Source organism: Tachyglossus aculeatus, chromosome 14, assembly GCF_015852505.1.
Source record: "Tachyglossus aculeatus isolate mTacAcu1 chromosome 14, mTacAcu1.pri, whole genome shotgun sequence".
Taxonomy (NCBI): domain Eukaryota; kingdom Metazoa; phylum Chordata; class Mammalia; order Monotremata; family Tachyglossidae; genus Tachyglossus; species Tachyglossus aculeatus.
This window is the reverse complement of record NC_052079.1, coordinates 41,459,564-41,483,541: the sequence shown is the minus strand read 5'-3', so window position 1 is coordinate 41,483,541 and position 23,978 is coordinate 41,459,564. Positions and strand designations below refer to the sequence as shown.

The window sequence follows — 23,978 nt, the reverse complement described above, 5'->3', positions numbered from 1 at the left end:
ATTTTGTTCCAGGGCCTCATGTTTATGATCCTCTCGTCAATTGATGGTAACGCACGGCAGATAGGTGATACTGTTGGAATTGCACAATAAGTTAGACGAGGTATCTAGTGAGAACAGACACAAACTCACTTCCACGGTGGGAGACCAGTACAGCTCTGTTGATCGTCAGTTGTTTCGAAGGTTAATGCAACTTTGCTTCCATACTCTCACAGCCTCCCAAAAAACACCAATCAATTGTATTTATTGAGTGCTTACTGGGTGCAGAGCATCCTACTAAGTGCTTGGAAAAGCATACTAATCAGGTTGGACACTGTCCCTATGCCCCATAGGCCTCACACTCTAAATCCCCATTTTACAGATGAAATAACTGAGGTACAGAGAAATTAAGGGACTTATCCGAGGTCACACAGCAGCAACGGTGGACCTGGGATTGGAGCTCAGGCTCTCTGGTTCCCAGGCCCATGCCCTTTCCACTAGTCTATGCATGCTATTTTTGATTTGATTGTTTTTACTTCAAGTTCCAGAACATCACTGGAGTTGACTAGACTGCAGAATTATGAGACAGAAGTCAATTACTGCAGAATTATGAGACAGAAGTCAATTCCGCATGGCCAGTGAAGATCTTCCAGTGACTACAGGGTTTCCTTGACAGAGGTTTGCTCCTCTATCTCATCTAGTCCTGAACTCTCAATTCCTCACCCTTCCTTTTGCTTCCAGATCATCTCCACATGGCTGTCCAGCCAGCTCCTCAAGCACAAAGTGTTCACACTCAACTCCTCTTCTTGCTTCCCAAATCTTCTCCCTTCTCCTGGCCTACCCGCTGTGATGGACATCACTACTGCTCTACCTCGGAAGCTCACAACCTTGCCATTATCCTTGAGTTCTCTTTCAAGCCAATATTCACTCAGACCAAATCGTGATGAATTTTCCACCACATTCCCCCGAGTCGCCCATTCCTCTCTACCCAAAAGTCAAAAATCCTGATTGACTGCAGCACTGATTCAGCCTCTGCACTAGCACTTGATATTCACCCTACTTCAGCCCCACAGCGCTTCTGCGGACATCCATACTTTATTTATTTTAGTTTCTGTTTTCCTCTGTAAACTGTGAGCTCCTTGCGGGTAGGGAAGATGTCTACCAATTCGATTGTACTGCAGGATCCCAAGACGCGTGGCCTAATGGACAGTGCACAAGTCTGGAAGTCAGAAGGACTTGGGTTATAATCCCAGCTCCGCCACTTGTCTGCTGTGTGTCGCTGGGCAAGTCCCTTAACTTCTCGATGCCTCAATTACCTCAAGGTCTTGGAAGATTACAAAATCATAACACAGGTGAAAAGAACAGTAACCAAAGCATAGAATTCCCATGTACTAAAATGAATGTGGGCAAATCCTCAGATTTCTTTCCCTTTAAAAAAGGATTTTCTGTTCAACAGAAGCGGCACCAATGGTGTCATCAATGATAACTGGTGTCTGTTTTCAAGTTGGAAAAATTACTGGCTAAGGAACTATTGATGTGGATTCATAACATGTGCAAAAACACCACGACCGGTAGAAATGGACCACCCACTCATTTCCCACAAGGAAAGAGGAAATGAAATGGGGGACGGCAAGTGGGGTTACTGCCTCAGGAACGGCATGAAGTGAAGCTCAATTCTGGCTGGCTACGCAAAAACAGTAGCTACCACGACATAAAAGTGGCAGTGTCTTTACCAAGGTGAAGACACGGGTGAGAGCAGCACCAGTAGCAAGTCTGGCTTTCCTGATCCAAGAACAAAGCACTATCTTTTGTTGCCACCATCAACTTCCCCCACAAACTGCAAGCACTATTGCCTCCAATCTCCATGTGTATGGCCCGTCCTGAACATTTAAACCACAGAAATGATGGGTATTCCTACCTGATTGAGATTAAGATTGTTTTCAATGCTAAGAGGAATTAGATGAGGCAGAACCTTTCCAGCTAGTTGCTCTTTGGTGATTCCCAACTTCTTGTGAGTAAATGTACACTTGTAAATACCTAACACACAAAATTACAAATTCAAACAATGCAGTTAAACTGGATAAATGAACATACCAATACAGACATAACTCTGTGCTAAATAAATGTACATGAATGCTGACATCCAAGAATAATGGCGAGGCTGAGGCATATTCAGAGTAATTTCATCTTCACCATAATTCCGCATTTGAACATTATGTTTTGGATATCATTTGGCCACTAAGACCTGGACCCAGCTGGCAATATTACCCGTAATGCCAACGGCAAACTAGAATTGGACGGTATTCTCTTGGGAAAGATAAGCGCACAAGGAACCTTCGGGGGAATATCCTGGTGAAAAAGTGTTCATCCCAACAGTGAAGTTGGAATTCTATTCAGCAGGTCGGCTTTGCTTTTGCAGAAATCAGACTAAACATGTAAGTAAGTGTATAAACAGCATGTTGGGCCAAAAACTTTTGTAACGGGTGATAAACTGGCATCTTCTTGTACTTTTAACTTTAATTGACTTGAGTGAGAGTCCATGATACTATTATTTTTATTAAAGCATCAGCAAGAAATACAGCGTGTTAGTTATGTTTCATAAAGTGGGGCTGTATTTCTACAATTGTGAATGAACATATGTAAATAAGTTTTCTGCTAGCCTTAACAACGAAGATAGGTCTCCACTGCATTTTACATTGCAAAGGAAGCGTCAAACTTTAAAGGAAATGGTCACCTGAAATGATCACCAGTCAATGGAGACAAGGAGGAGCTGGCTGGTCTCAGGCTAAGATGGAGTGGTTAAGTGTTCAGGAAAAATTATAATGCTTCTGTGTTAGCCTGGGATAAGATGAAGAACCTACAGTGTTCTTCATCTCATTAGTACTTCATCATCTCATGATGATGAGATGACGTACATTCTTCATCACATCTCATGATTCATCTCATCAGAGTATCATTAGTACCCAGAAAAGAATACCCTAAGAAAGGTGTGAGAGGAACCCTGGATACATTTGGTTAAATGTTTTATTTTGAGGAGAAGGATGCTTTGGGTCTAGGGTGAAGTAGTTTTTAAACAGTCCAGCCCTGCCCATGACTGGTAACTTGTTCATTTCCATTGTGAAATAAATTACAATCGCAATCTGCCTCGTATTTGACAAGATGGTGAAATAATCTGAGCTCATCTGAATTCTGAGAAAAATATACATCAGGATGTTTACCCTCTTCCTGCATGCTAGGGGTTAGTGGGAACAAAGAAGCGACAAGGAGTACATTAAGTGGTGTGTGGATTTAATTATCTTTGATGGACCAGGCATGTCCATTTTTTTAAAATACTAAGATTCTTATAATCTACATAATCCCAGTTTTTTAAAAAAATGAATAAAATTTCGCTACCTAAAATTCCCATGAGAACTGCAGGTTCTTTGGATGGTATCTGTTGTAGAAAGGGCAGAATGTCATCAAGCACAAACCATTTATCCAGGTATTCCAAAATCTTTCCTAAGCACACTAATGAATTTACACGAACCTATTAAAGAGAAATAAATAACAGTAGATCACAACTATGAGCAACATTACTAATAATTTAAAATATATGTTAAATTTTAAATACTGTAGTTTATATAAAAGAACTAACATTATTTGCATTTAAACTACTGTTTAAAATGGAAAAGTCTGGGGAAAAGGGACTCAATCACCAGACTAGAATATTTTATACTGTCACTGAAGAATGGACAGAGCGCTTTAAAGATGGGGGAACAGTTCTTTTTACAAAATAAGCATTATTTTGAATAAATCAATGATTATTTTTATTTTGCTAAAAGCATTGAGGTGAATATGCAGTTCAATCTTCAATGATCTTCCAAGTGAAAAGCACCACCGCTCTGGACTGAAACTTATGGGTTGAAATTATTGGTTCTTGCTTTTCCTACGGTTCAATATAATCACATCACTCCACTGAGCCTCCACAAAGTAGAGTGAGTGGGCACTATCACACAAAGAAATTCTATTGCTAGAAGCTGTTATTCCAATACTTTCTATCGGTTTTCATGCCCATTGTACTTCGAGATAAATTCCAAACTCAGCAAACAATATTTGGAATGACATTCTATACTTACCCTTATGCCATTTTCTCCGTTATGTAAAAAGCTGGTTATTTTTAACAACTAGCATTGTAATAAAATCTGGTGTTCGAAAGATATGCTAAGACGCTTCATATGTTAACACTGACTGGGAAGGTTTGAAACTAAAGCATTTTTAATAATACTTGTTTTAGAGAATAAAATACAATTTCTTCGCCCACACCCAATTTAGTTTTTCCAGTTGAGGAAACAATTCAAAAATGAGAAGAAATAAAATATGGAGGTGTTAAAAACATTAATCCCTAAACCAAAGGTTTTCAATCAACGATATTTATTGAGCACTACTGTGTGCAGAGCACGTTAGCAATTTATAAGAAGGTGTTTGTTTTAAATTTCATTGTGCTTTATAAAGGATTCTTTCCAACCCCACTGTGTATAAATTTGCAAAATGAATGTATTGGTTATAGTAGAGTAATTGTGATTAGGGTCTAGGAAAGAGAGACAGATATTTAGATACATTACAGATAGGGGAAATGGAAAGGGCATAAAGGGTATACACCCAAGTGCATGAGTGCTGCAGAAAGGAAAACAAGTAGGGGAAACGAAGCCTTGGTTGGGGAATGCCTGTTGGAGAAATAACATGACTGCTCCTGGGAAAATTATAAATGATTTAATATAAATCTGGATCATAGTTATATTATTTTAATGACAAGCTATTGAGAGATAGGAATTGGTTATAATACTGCCTCCAAAGGCTGCATTTATAAATACTGTTAATAGGACAGTTTAACCAATTAAACCTCTATATTTTCTAACTCCTGTAACAATGTGGGCTGAAGAGTTAATTTTGCTATAAAGATATCGTCCATCACTCCACAGCACTATGTTCCTCCTGAGCTATCAATCATTTATACTTACTGAGTGCTTACTATGTGCAGCAGCCTGGCTTAGTGGAAAGAGCATGGGGTTGGGAGTCAGAGGTCATGGGTTCTAATTCCGGCTCAGTCACTTGTCAGCTGTGTGACTTTTGGCAAGTCACTTAGCTTCCCTGGGCCTCAGTTACCTCTTCTGTAAAATGGGGATTAAGATGTGAGCCCCACTTGGGACAACCTGCTGATCTTGTATCTACTCCAGCTCTTAGAACAGTGCTTGGCACATAGAAAGCGCTTAACAAATACCATTATTATTATTATTGCAGAACACTGTACTAAGCACTTGGGAGAGTATATTACAACATAATTAGCAGATATGTTCCCAGCCAATAACAAGCTTACAGTCTAGTGAAACAATCTGTGGACATTTTAAAATTTCATAATTACTAATACAAATATCAGAAATGTGTCTGTTACATTCATTCTCAGTCTCCTTTGCAGGTTCCTCCTCCCCTTCCCATTCCCTAACTGCAGGGGCTCCTCAAGGGTCAGTTGTTGGTCCCCTTCTATTCTCCATCTACACTCACTTCCTTGGTGAACTCATTCACTCCCTTGGCTTCAACTATCATCTCTATGTGGATGACACCCAAATCTGTATCTTCTCCCCTGCTCTCGCTCCCTCCCTCCAGGCTCGCATCTCCTCCTGCCTTCAGAACGTCTCTATTTAGATGTTTTCCTGCCGCCTAAAACTCAACATGTCCAAGACTGAGCTCTCTATCTTCCCTCCCAAACCCTGTCCTCGCCCTGACTTTCCTGTCACTGTGGGCGGCAAAACCACCCTTCCCGTCTCACAAACCCACACCACTGGTGTCATCCTTGATTCCGCTCTCTTTCACCCCACGTATCCAGTCCGTCACCACAGCCTGCCAATCTCACCTACACAACATCACCAAGATCCGCCCTTTCCGTTCCATCCAAACCACTACCGCATTAGTACAATCACTGATCCTATCCCGACTGGATTACGGCATCAGCCTCCTTTCTGACCTCCGAACCTCCTGTCTCTCCCCACTTCAGTCTCTACTTCACTCTGCTGCTTGGATTACCTTTCTACAGAAATGTTCTGGGCATGTCAACCCTTTCTTCAAAAATCTCCAGTGGTTGCCTATCAAACTCCATATCAAGCAAAAACTCCATCACCATGCCCCCTCTTGCCTCACATCCCATCTCTCCTTCTACAACCCAGCGGGCACACTCCGCTCCTCTATTGCTAACTCACTTCTCACTGGGCCTCGTTCTCGCCTGTCCTGCCGTCGACCCCTGGCCCATGTCCTACCTCTGGCCTGGAACGCCCTTCCTCCTCAAATCCGCCAATCCTTCAAAGTCCTATTGAAGGCTCACCTCCTCCAAGAAGCCTTCCCAGACTAAACCCCCCTTTTCCTCAGCTTCCCCTGCCCCGCGTCGCCCCAACTTGCTCACTTTGCTCAATGCCCCCAAAGCACTTGTGTATACATGTACATATCTATAATTCTATTTATTTATATTAATGCCTGCTTACTTGTTTTGAAATGTATATATATATATATAATTCTATTATTATATTGATGTCTGTTTACTTGCTTTGATGTGTCTCCCCCAGTCTAGACTGTAAGGCCGGTGTGGGCAGGGATTGTCTCTATTGCTGAACTGTACTTTCCAAGCACTTAGTACACTGCTTTGCACACATGAAGCACTCAGTAAATGTGAATGAATGAAACAGAGCTTTTTAAAAGTAGGCAACTATAAAAAGGCCAAGTCATTAAAAAAAGCTGAACGTACAAACATGAGAGAACATCAAATTTTATTAGCAATGTAATATCATGAAAATAGACCATTTCAATTTGTTCTTTTTAGGTTCTGGAGAGAACTGATAATAATAATAATAATAATAATAATGGTATTTGTTAAGCGCTTACTATGTGCAAAGCACTGTTCTAAGCGCTGGGAGGGATACAAGGTGATCAGGTTGTCCCATGTGGGGCTCACAGTCTTAATCCCCATTTTACAGATGAGGGAACTGAGGCCCAGAGAAGTGAAGTGACTGGCCCAAAGTCACACAGCTGACAATTGGCGGAGCCGGGATTTGAACCCATGACCTCTAACTAACTCCAAAGCCCGGGCTCTTTCCACTGAGCCACGCTGCTTCTCTGATGCAGCGACACCAGCCTTCCCTCTGCAAAATGTTTTATTCCAAAGTAGATTACAATGTTGAAATAAAATAAAATTATTTTAAATACAAACTCTCTCTTTTTATATAACAGCTATTATTTACTTGCATTCCTAGTTCCAGTTAGAACATTTCAGAGATGGCATTTAAAATACACACATAAAATGTAAGCCCCCAAATTATTTCCCAGTTATTCACAGCTAACCTTCAGTAACAGATTAAATAATTAGTCAGACAATGAAGTGAGTTCTCAGGCAGAAAACCACTGAATATGAAAGGAAGTTTTCATCGGTATACATGCCACAACTGGGTTGTATAAAATTCACTATAATTAAGTGCACGACACAGAAGCCCGCATAATGACATAATATTGTAGTTCCTGTAGCTTTGCTGCTATCATAAAGCTCCTCGCTTAGAAGACAGGGAGTCATAAAAACGAATACTATTCCAAAGGATTCAAAACACCAAATTCTTTTTAAAAAAAGGGAATAAAGATCTAAACTTAGAACTTTAAGTGGTTTGGATGGAGAGGAAAGGGCAGATCTTGGTGATGTTGTGTAGGTGAGAACTTAAATGATGAATAAGCATTTACTTACTGCAAGTGAGGAAGTCTGTAAACAGGCATTTTTAATTCTTGGAATCAAAGAATTTTTCATAGAGGGATAATCTATCAGGTTTGCAAATGTTGGAATGATATTCAGGCAGAGTTCCTGTGAAGGAAAGATCTCTATTAATCACGTCCATAATAACGTTTTCTAGTACTTTTTTATTTCTATAACAAGATTAAAATGGAGCAAATGATTTATGTAAATTGTTACAATTAATAACAATACTTTCATTAAGGTCCATTTTCCCTCTTTAAGCAAATATCCTTGCTCCAAGGTACAAAAACCCACTCCAAAAAAAAAAAAAACCGACTTGGCTCCCAACAGCCTGTTGTTGGGCAGGGACCGTCTTTATATGTTGCCGATTTGTACTTCCCAAACACTTAGTAATCCTAGATCTGCCACTTCCCTGCCTGGTGATCTTCGGCAAATCAATTACCTCTGTGCCTCAGTTTTCTCATCTGTAAAATGGGGATTCATACCTGTTCTCCCTCCTACTTGGACTGTGAGCACCCTGTAGTTACAGGGGCTTTTACTTGGCTACCTTGTATCTATCCTGGCACTTAGTACAGTGCTTGGCACATGGTAAGCGCTTAGCAAACACCACATAATTATTAACAAACTTGCTATAGTGCCCCAGTATATTCTTAGACGGGGAAGAGTTAGGCCTGCCAGTATATTCTTAGAAGAGGAAGAGACAAGCCTGGCAAAGAGTAGAGTATCTTTCACCCTTCCTTTTTTAAAGCTGCAACGGCCTCTGGTTACCTACCTGCTAATGATCTGCCCCTTTGGCTAGCTAAGCAGAAGAAATGGATATTTGCATTGAGTAGGTTCATCAAATACTCTCTTGTGTTACTAGTCTTAATTACTTTTTATAAAACCTGAGTTCAATTCCCCTACTTCTAAAATTATTTGGTATTTTTAAAAATTGCTTTGGAAGAGGAGATTTAACCCTTTCAGACCTTTAAGGACAGTGAAGCATGCTGCACAATGTATGTAGCTTGCTCTATTCATCCCCCAAGATGTCTGCGGAAGATCATGTTCCAATCCAAGGGTCTAATCTTAAATTACCAGAGAATAAATTTGGGCACTGAGAAAACTGGGTTCATAGAAAAATCAAATCTGTTTTAGCATTATTAAATATCAGAGAGTTACATTTAATGGAGATCTTGAAACTTCTGGGAAACTGCTATTTTAATTGAAAACCAAAATGTAAATATTGTTAATTCTATAATTATATCCCCAAACCCCTTTTCAATAAGGACAGATCAGATGGGATCAACTGCATGCCTTTTTAGGAACTACAAGATAGATCGTGTTTTTAAAAGTAATTCTGACCGTATTTCAAAAAGTCCTGGCCAAAAATCTGGCAAAATTCAGGGGAGGAAGGCCAAGGAAAATCACAAATCCCAGAGTACAAAGTGAATGGTTTCGCCTACATTTTCCAGAAGCTACTGGGAGATTCTAGGAGGAGTCTGGCTTCTCAGCCAACAGTGGAAAGCTCAACCTCACTCTGGTTCAGTTTCATAAAAGAAATCATAAATCAGTTACTCTACCTGAATTTGAATGGATGGTGCTTCTAAGGCTCTGTAAACCATTGGAAGAACGCTATTTTTTATTTCATCAGGCGGTGTTTTGGTTAGTAGCAAATCCATTTTTTGTAGGAAAATTAACAAAATCTGAATTGAAAAAAGATAAAGATTTTTATCGTTGTATTCTACAAAATACTCATTAAAATGTTCAATGTGAATATTTAAAAGCTTCATTAAAGTTCCTTACTATACAAAAATTACGTTGACACTTACCATGTTGCTAGCCTGAAGGCATGAAAATCAAAGAAAGACAAACCAAACATTTTATTCAATTTCTGAAAACAAACGCAATAAATATGCATCATAATGTTTTTGATTTGAACTTCAGAATATGGCTCAATGAGTTCCAGTAATCCATCAGTCAGTCAGTCGTATTTACTGAGTGCTTATTGTGTGCAGAGCATTAAGCACTTGGGCGAGTACAATAGAGGCTTCCGATCTAGTGAGAGACGCAGATATTTTCAAAATATTAAAGATATAGAGAAAGCCGCATACACAAAGGTTACCTGGGGATGGGGTGAGTACCGGAGTACTTAGCGGGTACACGCTCAAGTGAATAGGTGATGGAGTAAGAGCGGAAAATTGACTGTGAAAATGAGAGATCCCTTGGGGAAGGCTCCGTGGGTTACATGTGATTTTAGTACGGGTTTGAGAGTGGTAGTCTGTAAAATACGAAGGGGGAAGGAATACCAGGCAGGATAGATGGTTAGACCGACAAGAGTGAGGCTCAGTGAGTCAGTTGGTCTTAGAGGAGTGAAGTATGTGGGCTGGTGGAAATAGCAGAGGACTGAGAATACGCAGGGCTGAGAGTTGATTTGAGTGCCTTAAATCACGGTATTTACTCAAAGCTTATTGTGTGCAGAGCAGTGTACTCCAGCGCTTTAAGCCAATGCAGAAGACATGCTGGTGGATGCAGAAATTGAGATTTCATGAGTGGGGAGATGGCTACTATAATGATTTTTAGAGAGATAATAATAATAATGATGGCATTTATTAAGCGCTTACTATGTGCAAATCACTGTTCTAAGCACTGGGGAGGTTACAGGGTGATCAGGTTGTCCCCCGGGGGGCTCACGGTCTTAATCCCCATTTTGCAGATGAGGCAGCTGAGGCACAGAGAAGTGAAGCGACTTGCCCAAAGTCACCCAGCTGACTGCTGGCAGAGCCAGAATTCGAACCCATGACCTGACTCCACAGCCTGGGCTCTTTCCACTGAGCCACGCTGCTGCTAATGATGTATGTACTGGAGCAGGGAGAGGCCGATGTGGTAGTCAAGGCTAAGGTAAGCAATGCGGCTACCCGAGAAGGCCCTGGCTCAATCCAATTTCATCTCTTCTTCCTGTCCCAACTGTGACAGCGCATTTGGAAGGTCATGTGAGTACAGTCTTCTCTGACACCCATTAAAATAGCACTGAAATACCTCACATTCCTAACTTACCCTCTAGCAACCCATCAGAGTATGCTTATCTGTAAATGTACACAAAGTACGGTTAGACCAACTGTCACTGTTATATACTGCACCATCAATGATATTTATTGAGTGCTGATTATGTGCCGAGCACTGTACGAAGAACTTGGGGAAAGCACAATACAACGGAACGAGCAGACAAGTTCCCTGCCCATAACGACATTAGTTGAGAAGGGGAGGCAGATATTAATATGAATTAAAAATTTCTAATATATAATTTAAAGATATGTACACAAGTGCCGAGGAGATGGGATGAATACGTCATACATCCAAAGGGCACGGATCCTAGTGCACAGAAGATGCAGAAGGGAGAGTGCGCTAGGGAAAGCCTCTTGGAGAAGATGTGACCTAAATTATGCTTTGAAGATGGAGAGAGTGGTGGCCTGCCATAGTTGGAGGGAGAGGGAGTTCCAAGCTGGGGGAGGAACTAGGCTACACTGATTCTCATAAGTTAATATTATTGCATTACTTAAGTAATTAATTATTAAGTAATCTGGTTCATAAAAGGGTTTTTGCTGGTCTTGATTCATTACAAACTATCTGAAAACAGAAACAGTTATGTTGGGCTTTTCACAGCTATTAGCTAAAACATTTTATAAAGAGTGTCAGAGGTAACTGAACGCTACACTAAAAAAACATTCCTTTGGGGGACCTTTGATATTTATGAGAGATGCCTTTGGAATTCACATGACTCCCATTTCATTTTTTAATGCTCAAAAGGAATGGACAGAATGCACCAGTTTAAATCATTTTCTCTGAATTTCTGTGGCATTATTTGATCATGAGCTCATACATTTTCATTAATTCAGTTGTATTTACTCATTCAATCGTATTTATTGAGCGCTTACTGTGTGCAGAGCACTGTACTAAGCGCTTATGCATCTCTAGACTAAAACCCTTATTATGAACATCTCCCTGGGTTCTGACACTAAGCAAAAATGATGCACTTCAAGTCAGATTAATTTGAAAAGTATTTAGTTCTAGCTGGCACTGCTGATGTAAAAGCCCAGATGATAAAATGCTGTCTTGAAGTTAGAGGTACTTTGTTGGGTAGTATTTTAAAATAATTTTTGTCTGTCTATCCTCCACACTGTAAACTGAAGGACAGAGAACAAGTTCGTTTTGCTGTACTTTCCCAGCAACTCAATAAATTCAACTGATTGACAGGATATCACTTTGGGAGGTCAGACTAATGTTACTGGAGATTCACCTATTCCTTTTCCTAAAGCAATTCTCTCTGATGAACAATTATGACCCATTCAGAAAGGTTTAACACCTGAAGTTTTACCTTTTTATACTACAGTTTACTTTTTATCAGATGGGTTGATCAGAAATGGAACTACTGCCATTCTTCTTGAACAGAATGACAGACTTGCCACAGTTGAAAGTGACACCCTTCAAACAAACACAGACTTAAAGAAAATGACAGCTGGTCCCCCCTGGACAGAAAAACAGTGGCAGGAATAAGGCATCAGTCAAAATGACCTCAGGCAGGAAGGAGAAGAAAATGTGAAATGAGGAAAGAACACATGTCATTAGGATTCACTATGGTTTCTTCCAGGAGTTAAAAAATGTTAGGTCAAAAAAACACCAACACAATAAAACTGTTCCCACACCTGGATTGGTTCTTGCTGCTTAAAGACAGGGCCAAGATCAGGTAGAATCAATCTGACATATTCTTCTTTGGTGCATTCTTCAGCAATAAGTAGAACATTAGGTAAAACAAAAGGTACCATGTCAGGGTTCACAAACTCAGAAGTCAAGCAAGGCAAAATTCTTTGTACTACAACTCGCTAAAGGAGGAAAACAAACATTTTATTAGATAGGTATTTCCAAATATTAATTTTGAAATCAAACATTAAAATGAATTGCATCAGATTCTCACTTAATCATGAAACACTTTGGGAGAATATTAACTGTTTTGGGCCAGAGGCACTGATTACTTTTTGGTTTTGCATACTAACAGCCACCTACCCTAGTGGTCTGCAACTTTTAATACGATCCCAAAGTGTTTTTCATCTAAGGACAATTTGCTTTTGGGGGAAGGGAGGGCCGCAAAGGGCTGTGTATACCTTTGCAGGTTGGAGCTGAGTAATAAAATTATGCGGTCATATTAATATAGAAATTCTTCCAGGCTGTAGGGGATATGTAGGATATGAGGCACAGGACTATGCCAGAGAGAATGACTGCTTTCTTGGCCAAGAACACCTCAGTCATCCTACTTTAAATCCCTGTAAGATTACCACAACAAACCAACTGGTCCTTCCAGATGATTTCTGAGAATCTTTCTGGACCACAGTGTTTAATTTCAATGAGCCATGGGTTTATGTGAAGGAATCTATCCTTTGTTTTTGCAAATGTAGCCAAATATACAGAATGTGATGTAGTTTTAAAAATTAATAGCGCTATATTCCCAGAGATATCGAATCAAAAACAAACTGCCTCCCTTCTAAATGTATATTCCATTCCCAGTTTTACCCTTTATATCCAGTTACATAAACCCTATAAGAGATGATCTGACAAATGACCAACAATATGGAAGGGCAACCACCAAATTGCAAGTATCTTTGATTTCTCAGCTGTAATGGAAACGTTTGTAAGTAGGATTATGATACAGATTTCCTTCTGGAAAACATTCACAAAAAACCTACTTGTTGCACTGTTAACATGGCTTGAAAATGACACCAAGTAGACAAATTAAAAATACTAGACAAGGCTAAGGCTTTGAACAATGACATTAACTGCCTTTCAAGAGAGAAAACACCACTTCTGTTCATTTCATATACATTCCTCAGGGAGAGAATTTAACATAAAAATCCTCTTAATTTTAAGCTGCAAAACAAAGTGGACTTTAACAAGCTTTAACACTATCAATTTCCCAACCCTAACAATTAAAAAGCATACTAACTGAAGACCATTTGTGTAAGGAAATTTTGATCACTCTCATTGATCAGTAAATGCCAGTAATAATTCTGGGGTACATCATCTCATCTTAAGCAAAATAAAATTCTTTGGGGAAAATCCTCGTAGGTTTAAAAGTTAGCTTTAAATCTTAATGCTGAGCTGCAATAGGAGTTACAATGAAAACAAACCTTGGGTAATTTTGGTAGAATTTTCGGCAGTCCCTTAAAAAATTGTGACTTCTGAAGATTGTCTCTTTGGAATAAGGAATCAAAATATTGTAAGGTGACTGCCCCAACATCATCAAAGAAAGGAATCTACAAAAAGGGAGTAAAAAGATGTTTTAGAAAAAGATACAAAAATGCTAACCAAGCACACTTTGTGAAATCATTGCATGCAAATCAATCCCATTTCCTCCCAGACAAATTTTGCCTATCAATATGAAGGGAACAGGCACACATTTAAAAATGTCAAAAGGAGAAATATAAATAAGTAAATGATTTTAAAAAAATCTTTTGGGTCAGGGACCTATCTGCAAACCTCTCTCTAAATTCTATCTTTAAGATTACTGTATAAATTGTCACTACTTATAAAATGTTTGAAAGTGGAAAAATCTCTGAGTTCAAGAATCTGTGAACCGATGAATAAGTGATTACCTCTCAAAAGAGCACACCTCTCCCTAGATTTGCTCATTACCACTGTAACTGCAAGGTAATGGTCCTTCATAAATCATCATCATCAATCGTATTTATTGAGCACTTACTGTGTGCAGAGCACTGTACTAAGCGCTTGGGAAGTACAAATTGGCAACATATAGAGACAGTCCCTACCCAACAGTGGGCTCACAGATAGTGCTTCAGTGGACTATTCTCCCAAACCTCTAAGTAATGACCAGAATTCCCACAGCAACCTTTATTTAGAGCAGATGTAAGATGAGGAAAAACATTTCTTCTCTACTGTCTGTCACACGGCAGATTATTAGCTTGCCATATAGCATGTGAATCTTTCACAACATGTATAGAAAAGCATACAAATCCTGGAAAAAAACAGTACAACCTAATTTTTTTTAGACATTCTTGCCTGGTTGTTGGAATATCAGCTGAGTGCCCCAAATCCTCTGCTACTGTGATGCTATGTACTATAATATCTTAATGTTCCCAGCCCCAAAAATGGCCTTGCCCTTTAATCAAAGCTTCCTCCCTGAAGGCATGGATGGAGAGACTTTTAGACTGTGAGCCCACTGTTGGGTAGGGACTGTCTCTATATGTTGCCAATTTGTACTTCCCAAGCACTTAGTACAGTGCTCTGCACATGGTAAGCGCACAATAAATACAATTGATGATGATGATGATGAGAGTAAGAGCTGCCATCCTAACCATCTGGCAAGGTCCAACACCAGAGGAGCAGAAGCACAGCCCACTGCTGGGTAGGGACTGTCTCTATATGTTGCCAACTTGTACTTCCCAAGCGCTTAGTACAGTGCTCTGCACACAGTAAGCGCTCAATAAATATGATTGATGATGATGAAGGTGAGCTAGGAGCTGTGGAGACACAGTTTGGAGTTGTTTCAGGGAAATTGTGAAGGAGGAGCAGTCTGGAGGCCAGAAAGGCCTAGAAACTGCTACTGTGTAAGAGGACAAGGGTCAAGGGTGGAAGATCAGCAGCACGAGTAGGAGGGACCGCATGTTTAGCGGGGAGGGTTTAATGATACATTTTTCAGCTCACTTTAGCTTGTACTTAACTGAAAATCGACCATAAAACCCGCTAGGAGAAGCAGGGTGACCTAGTAGAATGAGCACGGGCTTGGGATTCAGAGCACTTAGGTTCAATCCCACCTCTGCCAATTGTCAGCTGTGTGACTTTGGGCAAGACCACTTAACTTCTCTGGGCCTCAGTTACCTCATCTGTAAAATGAGGATGAAGACTGTGAGCCCCCCATGGGACAACCTGATCACCTTGTAACCTCCCCAGCACTTAGAACAGTGCTTTGCACATAGTAAGTGCTTAATAAATGCCATTATTATTATTATTATTCAATCTGGCTCTGCCACTTGCTTACTGTGTGACTTCGGTCAAATCACTGAACTTCTCTGGGCCTCAGTTCCCTCATATGTAGAATGGGGATTAAAACAATACCATTCTTCCTCCTACTCACAAATGAGCCCCACCTGGGAACTGATTCTCTTGTATCTACCCCAGTGCTTAGAACAGTGCTTGGCACATAGTAAGTGCTTAATACCACAATTATTATAATTATTATTTATAGTTATTTTATTTAGCAGAGCACTGGGGTTTCCACATGTTTATTCTAGTGGTTATGATTGCATGAGGCTTGGCTATAATATCATCAATATCTCAGTTCTTCGAGTACTATTCATATGCATCCATTCTGAGCTCTAAAATGTAAATGAAATCAAAACAAAACCATAAATGTAAAATTTTAATTCTATTAGCCAAAGGCCCAAGCATTCTTCCCCCCAACTGTTTCATAATCGGTATTAATATTCATAATCATTATCCAAATACATTTTAATATTAATCTTTTTTTAAAACTGGCTGTTAGACTAACATATTTGCTAACAACATTTTCAAGTCATTTTATGTATTTCACAATCACTGAACAGCCTTGATGGTATCTTTTGTGGTTAAAAAAAGCCAAACCGTTTTAACTACACTGTTGCACCCTGGAGTGGTTTCTTGGCACTCACTTTTGTCATTTGATCGGCATCTGGTCTGACAGTTGGAGTTACATTTAGCAGTAACTTTACATGTTCACGGACTTCCTCCGGTATATTCAAAAGTGAACTGGATCCTAAACGACTCAGCTATCAAAAGAATTAGATACTGATCATGAATACAGAAATGTCTATGAAAAGTTTAAATAAATGATATACTTTCAATTCAAAATGAGACTTTGCTCTTTTTTAACGCTTTTCTTTTGCAAAAGATAATTATAAATTTGGAAATCCTCTTTTTTGGCTCTCTGCAGAACTTGAAGGATTGTGGCCCTGTCTTCAACTCACAGGTTCTTGCACACCCTCTAGATTTTACCAACTATATACAACATAACAAATTGCTAAACTGAAATCTTGTCCATAAAAGTACAATTTATTTTGGGGGAACCATTACAGTGACTTTAACTACAAAACTAAGTTACAAGCCGTGCATTTTTATGGAATGCTGATGTGTTCTTTCATTTAAGATCTTTCCTTTAAAAATGAAGTTTTGGAAAGTGAGCATTGACACCTAATAAATTTATCTTATTCTCAATATTTACTCAAAACAAAAATATTTTTAGGCAGAGAAAGTACCTGATCCAACTGTCTACTGAAACTCTTATATATATCTTGCTTGTTGACTTCAAAGATAGGTTTTCCTTTATTAAACACAGCATACACAACAGCTCCTAGAGAGTACATATCACTGGCAGTCTCACAGCTCACGGAAAGTATGTACTCTGGGGCCAAATATTCAGGATTTGGAAGACATAATGACGGTAAATTTGGATCCCACTCTTTACAAGGGAACTTGGGCTACAAAGACAAACAGTAAAAAAAAATGTACAGGTTAAACATTTTAAACTAAAATAACATTCTACACCCCATTTTAATCACGATATTTACTGTAGACCTAAAAGATAAGTTGGACGTGGCACAAAGGAAACCAGGTTGGAGGCATTCTCATCAAATTACTGATACTTACTAGGCTGTGAGCCCATTGTTGGGTAGGGACCATCTCTATATGTTGCCAACTTGTACTTCCCAAGCGCTCAGTCCAGTGTTCTGCACACAGTAAGCGCTCAATACGACTGAATGAATGAATACTCACTGGAGTATACAATTATATCCGTGCGTTTGGTGCTTTTTTCTAGGCAGCAACGACAGCAAGAAAAAGCAATTGGGGGAGGGAGGGAAAGGGAGAAAAGCTGGACAAAGTCCTGCTTTTTTTTTCCTTTTTTTTAAAATGGTCTCTGTTAAGCACTCACTACATGCTGGGAACTCTATAAATCACTGGGATAGAAACAAGATAATCAGGTTAGACACAGTGCATGTCCCACTTTGGGCTCACGGTCTTAATCCCCATTTTACAGGATGTGGTCATTTAGCCACAGAGACGTTTAGTGCCTTGCCCGAGGTCGCACAGCAGACAAGTGTCGGAGCTGAGCTAGAACCGAAGGCTTCTGACACCAAAGCCCGTGCTCTTCCCACGGTCGCACTGCTTCTCCGAGTTACCTCACAAGAGACTCGTGAGTCTCTGTCTCATACCCTCTCCACAGAAGTAGAGGTGAAGATGCCCTACTGACGCACCACTGACATTGCTCTATTGTTCAATTCCAGGCACGTTATCAAAATGCAGGTGCACAATCAGTGGTACTTACTGAACACTTACTACGTGCAGAGCACTGTACTCAGGAGGCTACAATTCAGAGTCGACAGACACAATCCCTGGCCACAAGGAGCTCAGAGGACAATCTAGTCTAGAGGACTAGAGAACTGAAAAGAACGGGAAGAGCGGAAGGGCCTGTGAAGGTTTTCGGTGAGATGCCAAATGCTTTGAAGCTAGAATATCTTTGGAGATTTGCAAAACTGATATTGCAAAACGCTGAAAAAGAAAACCCAGTATATCGTAAGCAGGGGCTGTTGACTTAGCTTCTGTTGCCCTTTCCCAAGCACTTACGATATTGGGAGACACTCATCAGGCATTCAATATCATTACTGCTAGGAAGAAAGGAGGCACGTATATTTGCGGAGTGTAAGCTCCTTGTGGCCAGGGAATGTTCCACTTCTATACTCTGTACTTCACCAACAACTAGTACAGTGTACCACACCGAATGGGCATTCAAAAAACACTGTTACTACTACCACCTGTTTCCTGAAACAGATAAGTAAACTAAACCAATATCTAACTTCAGATGTAGTCACCCTAAATTATGTTTTAAAGAAAATGAGGACAGGCTCATTACCTCTTGTTCAGAAGGATTTGTTGATGGAATACAAAAATCAAACCCCATAATTTTCCACGCTCCACTTTTGTTTAAAATCAGATTTTCAGGAGTAAGATTTCCATGAACCATTTTCACACTGCTGTGTAAAAAGGACAAACCTTCAGAAACCTGTAAATGGAGAAAATAGTCTGTTTTCTTACTAACAGCATTTCTTTAAATCAATACACAGAATATTTAGTGAGTCATTTTCATTAAAACTCCGAATTACTTATTTAACTCCTCTTCCCCTTTATGTGCATTAGACATGTCGTTCAAGCTGGCTTTTATCAAAAGCCAAAGAGACATAAAAACGTTTAGTTAATAAAAAAAACTAAAATATGCCAAGCAGACAAGCAGAGTAGCAAAAGTGCTCTGTAATAAGAACCTTTTAAATTCCTTCCTGCTGCAGGTACATCAGAGAAAAGAAGAACTACAAATGATTTTCTATGGAGATATTTCACAATTCTATCCAAAGTCTTAATACTTTAACTAATTGATACCAATGAGGGAAAACTTGTCATCATCATCATCATCAATCGTATTTATTGAGCGCTTACTATGTGCAGAGCACTGTACTAAGCGCTTCGGAAGTACAAATTGGCAACATATAGAGACAGTCCCTACCCAACAGTGGGCTCACAGTCTAAAAGGGGGAGACAGAGAACAAAACCAAACATACTAACAAAGTAAAATAAATAGAATAGATATGTACAAATAAATTAAATAAATAATTGTCCAGGAGTTCTAGTTAAAAATCACCTATCAAAAAGATCCCTTCTACTCATTCGATCGTATTTATTGAGCGCTTACTGTGTGCAGAGCACTGTACTAAGCGCTTGGGAAGTACAAGTTGGCAACATATAGAGACGGTCCCTACCCAACAACGGGCTCACAGTCTAAAAGGGGGAGACAGAGAACAAAACCAAACTTACTAACAAAGTAAAATAAATAGAATAGATATGTACAGATAAATTAAATAAATAATTGTCCAGGAGTTCTAGTTAAAAATCACCTATCAAAAAGATCCCTTCTATTCATTCAATCGTATTTATTGAGCGCTTACTGTGTGCAGAGCACTGTATTAAGCGCTTGGGAAGTACAAGTTGGCAACATATAGAGACGGTCCCTACCCAACAACGGGCTCACAGTCTAGAAACTGCTGTTTCTATGAGAAGCGGCAAATGGTCTCGCTTATCAGGTTTCACCACATTGATTTCATGTTATAAATTTCCACGAAGTCAAGGCAATTTGAAACCGGCAGTTGCTTCTGGCGTATTACTGGGACTGTCCTAAAGTTGGGCCAAAGCCTGTAAGCACCATTCTACTGGGGGTTCAGACATCATCATCATCATCAATCGTATTTATTGAGCGCTTACTATGTGCAGAGCACTGTACTAAGCGTTTGGGAAGTACAAATTGGCAACATATAGAGACAGTCCCTACCCAACAGTGAGCTCACAGTCTAAAAGGGGGAGACGGAGAACAAAACCAAACATACTAACAAAGTAAAATAAATAGAATAGATATGTACAGATAAATTAAATAAATAATTGTCCAGGAGTTCTAGTTAAAAATCACCTATCAAAAAGATCCCTTCTATTCATTCAATCGTATTTATTGAGCGCTTACTGTGTGCAGAGCACTGTACTAAGCGCTTGGGAAGTAGAAGCTGGCAACATATAGAGACGGTCCCTACCCAACAACGGGCTCACAGTCTAGAAACTGCTGTTTCTATGAGAAGCTGCAAATGGTCTCGCTTATCAGGTTTCACCACATTGATTTCATGTTATAAATTTCCACGAAGTCACGGCAATTTGAAACCGGCAGTTGCTTCTGGCGTATTACTGGGGCTGTCCTAAGGTTGGGCCAAAGCCTGTAAGCACCATTCTACTGGGGGTTCAGACATCATCATCATCACCAATCGTATTTATTGAGCGCTTACTATGTGCAGAGCACTGTACTAAGCGCTTGGGAAGTATAAATTGGCAACATATAGAGACAGTCCCTACCCAACAGTGGGCTCACAGTCTAAAAGCCACTGTCGATGTTGGGGGTTCCCACCTCACTGCCCACTATGCCAATGATGCAGTTGAGGACTAGATGCTAGATTGTTGGGGCCAAAACGAGGACACTGATGCTGAGAGCAATCAAGGCTATTTTGAGCAAGATCTCTATGATACTGGTGCACAAAAATAGTTTCAGGACAACAAACTAGTACTTAAATCAATAAGCAAATTCTGTTTAACTCGATGCTTTCCTGGTCATACGATTTTCAGGCTTGAATGACAAAAGCCTTTACAAAATTCCCTTTATTCCTATTATTTAACATATTAATATATACTAATAAACCAAATCATCATCAATCGCATTTATTGAGCGCTTACTATGTGCAGAGCACTGTACTAAGCGCTTGGGAAGTATAAATTGGCAACATATACCAAATTGCAAACGGGAAGCAGAAAAGAGGGAAAAAAATGCTTCATCATCCCCTTAATGCTTCCTAGACAATAATAATAATAATGTTGGTATTTGTTAAGCGCTTACTATGTGCCAAGCACTGTTCTAAGCGCTGGAGTAGATACAAGGTAATAAGGTTGTCCCACGTGGGGCTTCCAGTCTTAATCCCCATTTTATAGATGAGGGAACTGAGGCCCAGAGAAGTGAAGTGGGCCTCAAAGTCACACAGCTGACAATCGGTGGAGCCGGGATTTGAACCCATAACCTCTGACTGCAAAGCCCGGGCTCTTTTCCACTGAGCCACGCTGCTTCAATCAAGCCGCTAACTCTACAAGCAGAGCTCTCTTACACAGTGGGATTCAAAAATGTCAGTTTTGATGACTGAAATCATAGGCAAGTCTGCCAATCGATAACGGCTGCCTTGCCTGGCACTACCTTCTTGTGGACCTGACCAGACTATAGACAGCAGGAGAGACACAGAGTAAAGGGGAAGGGAGTAGAGTAAAATTGGGAATTACAGTTTAGTGGAATCCAACTCAATGAGGTTTTACTGTATAAAAAACAGAATTTTCCAAGATGGCAAAAATGAAGAAACATAGCATTTAAAAGAAAGGAGAAGGGGAACTGATAGAAGATGACAAAGCACAAAAACTAGTTCACCCAAATAAGCAACCGTTGTGACACGCACACAAAAATCATGGAGCTGAAAACAGGGAAGACACCAATTAATTGTTTAAAAGCACACATACCTGAAGCAAACCATATTTGGTCTCCACATCATAAAGTTGGTACTCTTTAATATCAGGACACACCGTTGAAGGTAGATTGTCCCAATTCCCTAGTACGTTGGCTAAACTTGCAAACACTGGTTCTGTACAAAATGCCAAACAATCTCTAAATACAAACAAAAAATGAAAGTTTCTGGTTTTTAATCATGCTTTCAAATGTCATTCAACAGAGGATAATATTAACTGGAATCTTTAGAGTACCAGGAAAAGAGAAAGGGTTAAATTGAGTTGATTTTAATGCAAATATTATGAGATTGCTCTAGCTTCAAGGGAATCTCCAAAGGTGTGAAAGAGTGGCCGCTTAAAATGAGAATGAAAAATCTACTGCAAATTCCTAAGTTTAAAATTAGAATTCATTCTGAATTAAATTCACATCCATCAGCCACCCTCTAAAAAAAGTCCTTGAAACCATGTTGTATGTGAGCAGTAATACGCTGAGTATCAGATTTGGCATTCTTGATTGAGTAAAACACCGATTAATCTACATTATACTTATATGACACTTTTTACTGTATGGGATTGTTTATTAAGTGTGAGAAGAACAAAATGTTATCACAATATTCCTATAACTTAGTATTCAGCATCTTACACCAAGAGGTTCAATTTGCTCCAGAAAAATCTTACCTGAAAGATGACACACTTCCAAAGATCTCTAAATAAAGTCATTTTTCCTAACACACTCTACTTCTCACTTCAAAAGGTATACTATTTTAAGACGCCTCATACTGAACACATTAATAAAAGGCTAAGATATCACAGGTGACAAAGTTGTTGTCACTGAGACAGAAACACGAGAAAAGTGACACTGAAAAATGATCCCTTCTTCAAACTCCAGGATTACGAGGCAGCTTCTTCTTGTGTCTACTCTGACGGAGTAAGTGGCAGAAGAGAAAAGAGAAAGCAGAAAGGAGAAGAAAGAACAGAGTTGAGAAGGAGGTAGGTGAGAAAGCTTCAGAGTGCTGGTGCTAGTAAAGCAGCACTTAAGGAAAATACTTTTCCACTACAGAGAAAGAAAATAAACTGTTTTAACTTGTGAAAGAGAAAATATTCATGCATAGCCGCAAAGGGGAAAGTGATAAAAAGGACAGCAACCGAGTAACTTTCTTTCTTTCCTGTAGTGAGTGACACAAACCCAACTCCCCCTTTATCCTTGCTGTGATGACTGCTGTTCTAAGGTGGAGGAGTAGGAAGAGGAAAAGGAAAAGAAAAGGTTGTAGAGCTTCCATTACGTGTCTGAGGTTCATCGGCTGCTGTCACTACCACCATCACCAGGAATGGACTGATCTGCTCCCAACTGATTCCCAGAGCTTTCTGGCAAGGCCTCTCTTCTGTGGCTGTGTGGCTTCTGAAACCTCCGGGCAATTTCCACATATTATAGCAATAATAATCATTCTGGTATTTGTTAAGCAGTTACTGTACGCCGGGCACCGCACTAAGTGCTGGGTGGATATAAGCAAATTGGGTTGGACCCAGTCCCTGTCCCACACGGGGCTCACAGTCTCAATCCCCATTTTACAGAGGAGGAAACTGAGGCCCAGAGAAGTGAAGTGACCTGTCCAAGGTCACACGCGGCAATAACCAGGATTAGAACCCACAACTTTCTGGCCCAGGCCCGTGCTCTACGCACTACACCATTCTACTTCCCAAGGCTGGGTTGGCAGGAGCCCTGCTCCCAGGGGCCAGTGCCCCGAGCCACGTTGGGGTAAATGGGGTAAAGCTTTCCATTTGTTCTGGCAACCCCAACACCCCGAAGCACAATGGCAGGGTCTCCCTCGGAATAACGAATAGGTTCTAACGGCAGGGAGCTTCCACTACCCATAGAACACGATGGGGAAAGCATGTGGGTGCAGCCTGGCCTAGTGGATACAGCACTGGCCTGGGAGCCGGAAGAACCTGGGTTCGAATCCTTGCTCCACCACTTGTTTTCTGTGTGGACCGGGGTAAATCACTTAACTTCTTTGTACTGCAGTTACCTCATCTGTAAAATGGGAAATTAAGACTCTTGAGTCCCCAGTGAGACATGGACTGTGTCTAACCTGATTAGCTTGTG

The 23,978-nt window shown here is 40.0% G+C and overlaps 1 protein-coding gene across 3 annotated transcripts in view; it reads right to left on the bottom strand.

Annotated features, from left to right (window-relative positions):
• Nucleotides 1-23,978, bottom strand: part of SCYL2 (SCY1 like pseudokinase 2) — a 60,690-nt gene that overhangs the window by 10,936 nt on the left and 25,776 nt on the right. The window contains exons 4-14 of one of the 3 annotated variants that reach the window (XM_038756190.1): nucleotides 21,890-22,034; nucleotides 18,663-18,812; nucleotides 17,011-17,232; nucleotides 16,408-16,524; nucleotides 13,891-14,016; nucleotides 12,415-12,591; nucleotides 9,544-9,555; nucleotides 9,295-9,417; nucleotides 7,730-7,843; nucleotides 3,370-3,502; nucleotides 1,895-2,013 (exon numbers count right to left, since the gene is read on the bottom strand). In XM_038756190.1, coding sequence (XP_038612118.1) covers nucleotides 1,895-2,013; nucleotides 3,370-3,502; nucleotides 7,730-7,843; nucleotides 9,295-9,417; nucleotides 9,544-9,555; nucleotides 12,415-12,591; nucleotides 13,891-14,016; nucleotides 16,408-16,524; nucleotides 17,011-17,232; nucleotides 18,663-18,812; nucleotides 21,890-22,034 — 1,438 coding nt within the window. The remainder of the gene's footprint in view (nucleotides 1-1,894; nucleotides 2,014-3,369; nucleotides 3,503-7,729; nucleotides 7,844-9,294; nucleotides 9,418-9,543; nucleotides 9,556-12,414; nucleotides 12,592-13,890; nucleotides 14,017-16,407; nucleotides 16,525-17,010; nucleotides 17,233-18,662; nucleotides 18,813-21,889; nucleotides 22,035-23,978) is intronic. The other 2 variants (XM_038756191.1, XM_038756192.1) reach the window with 2 other exon arrangements.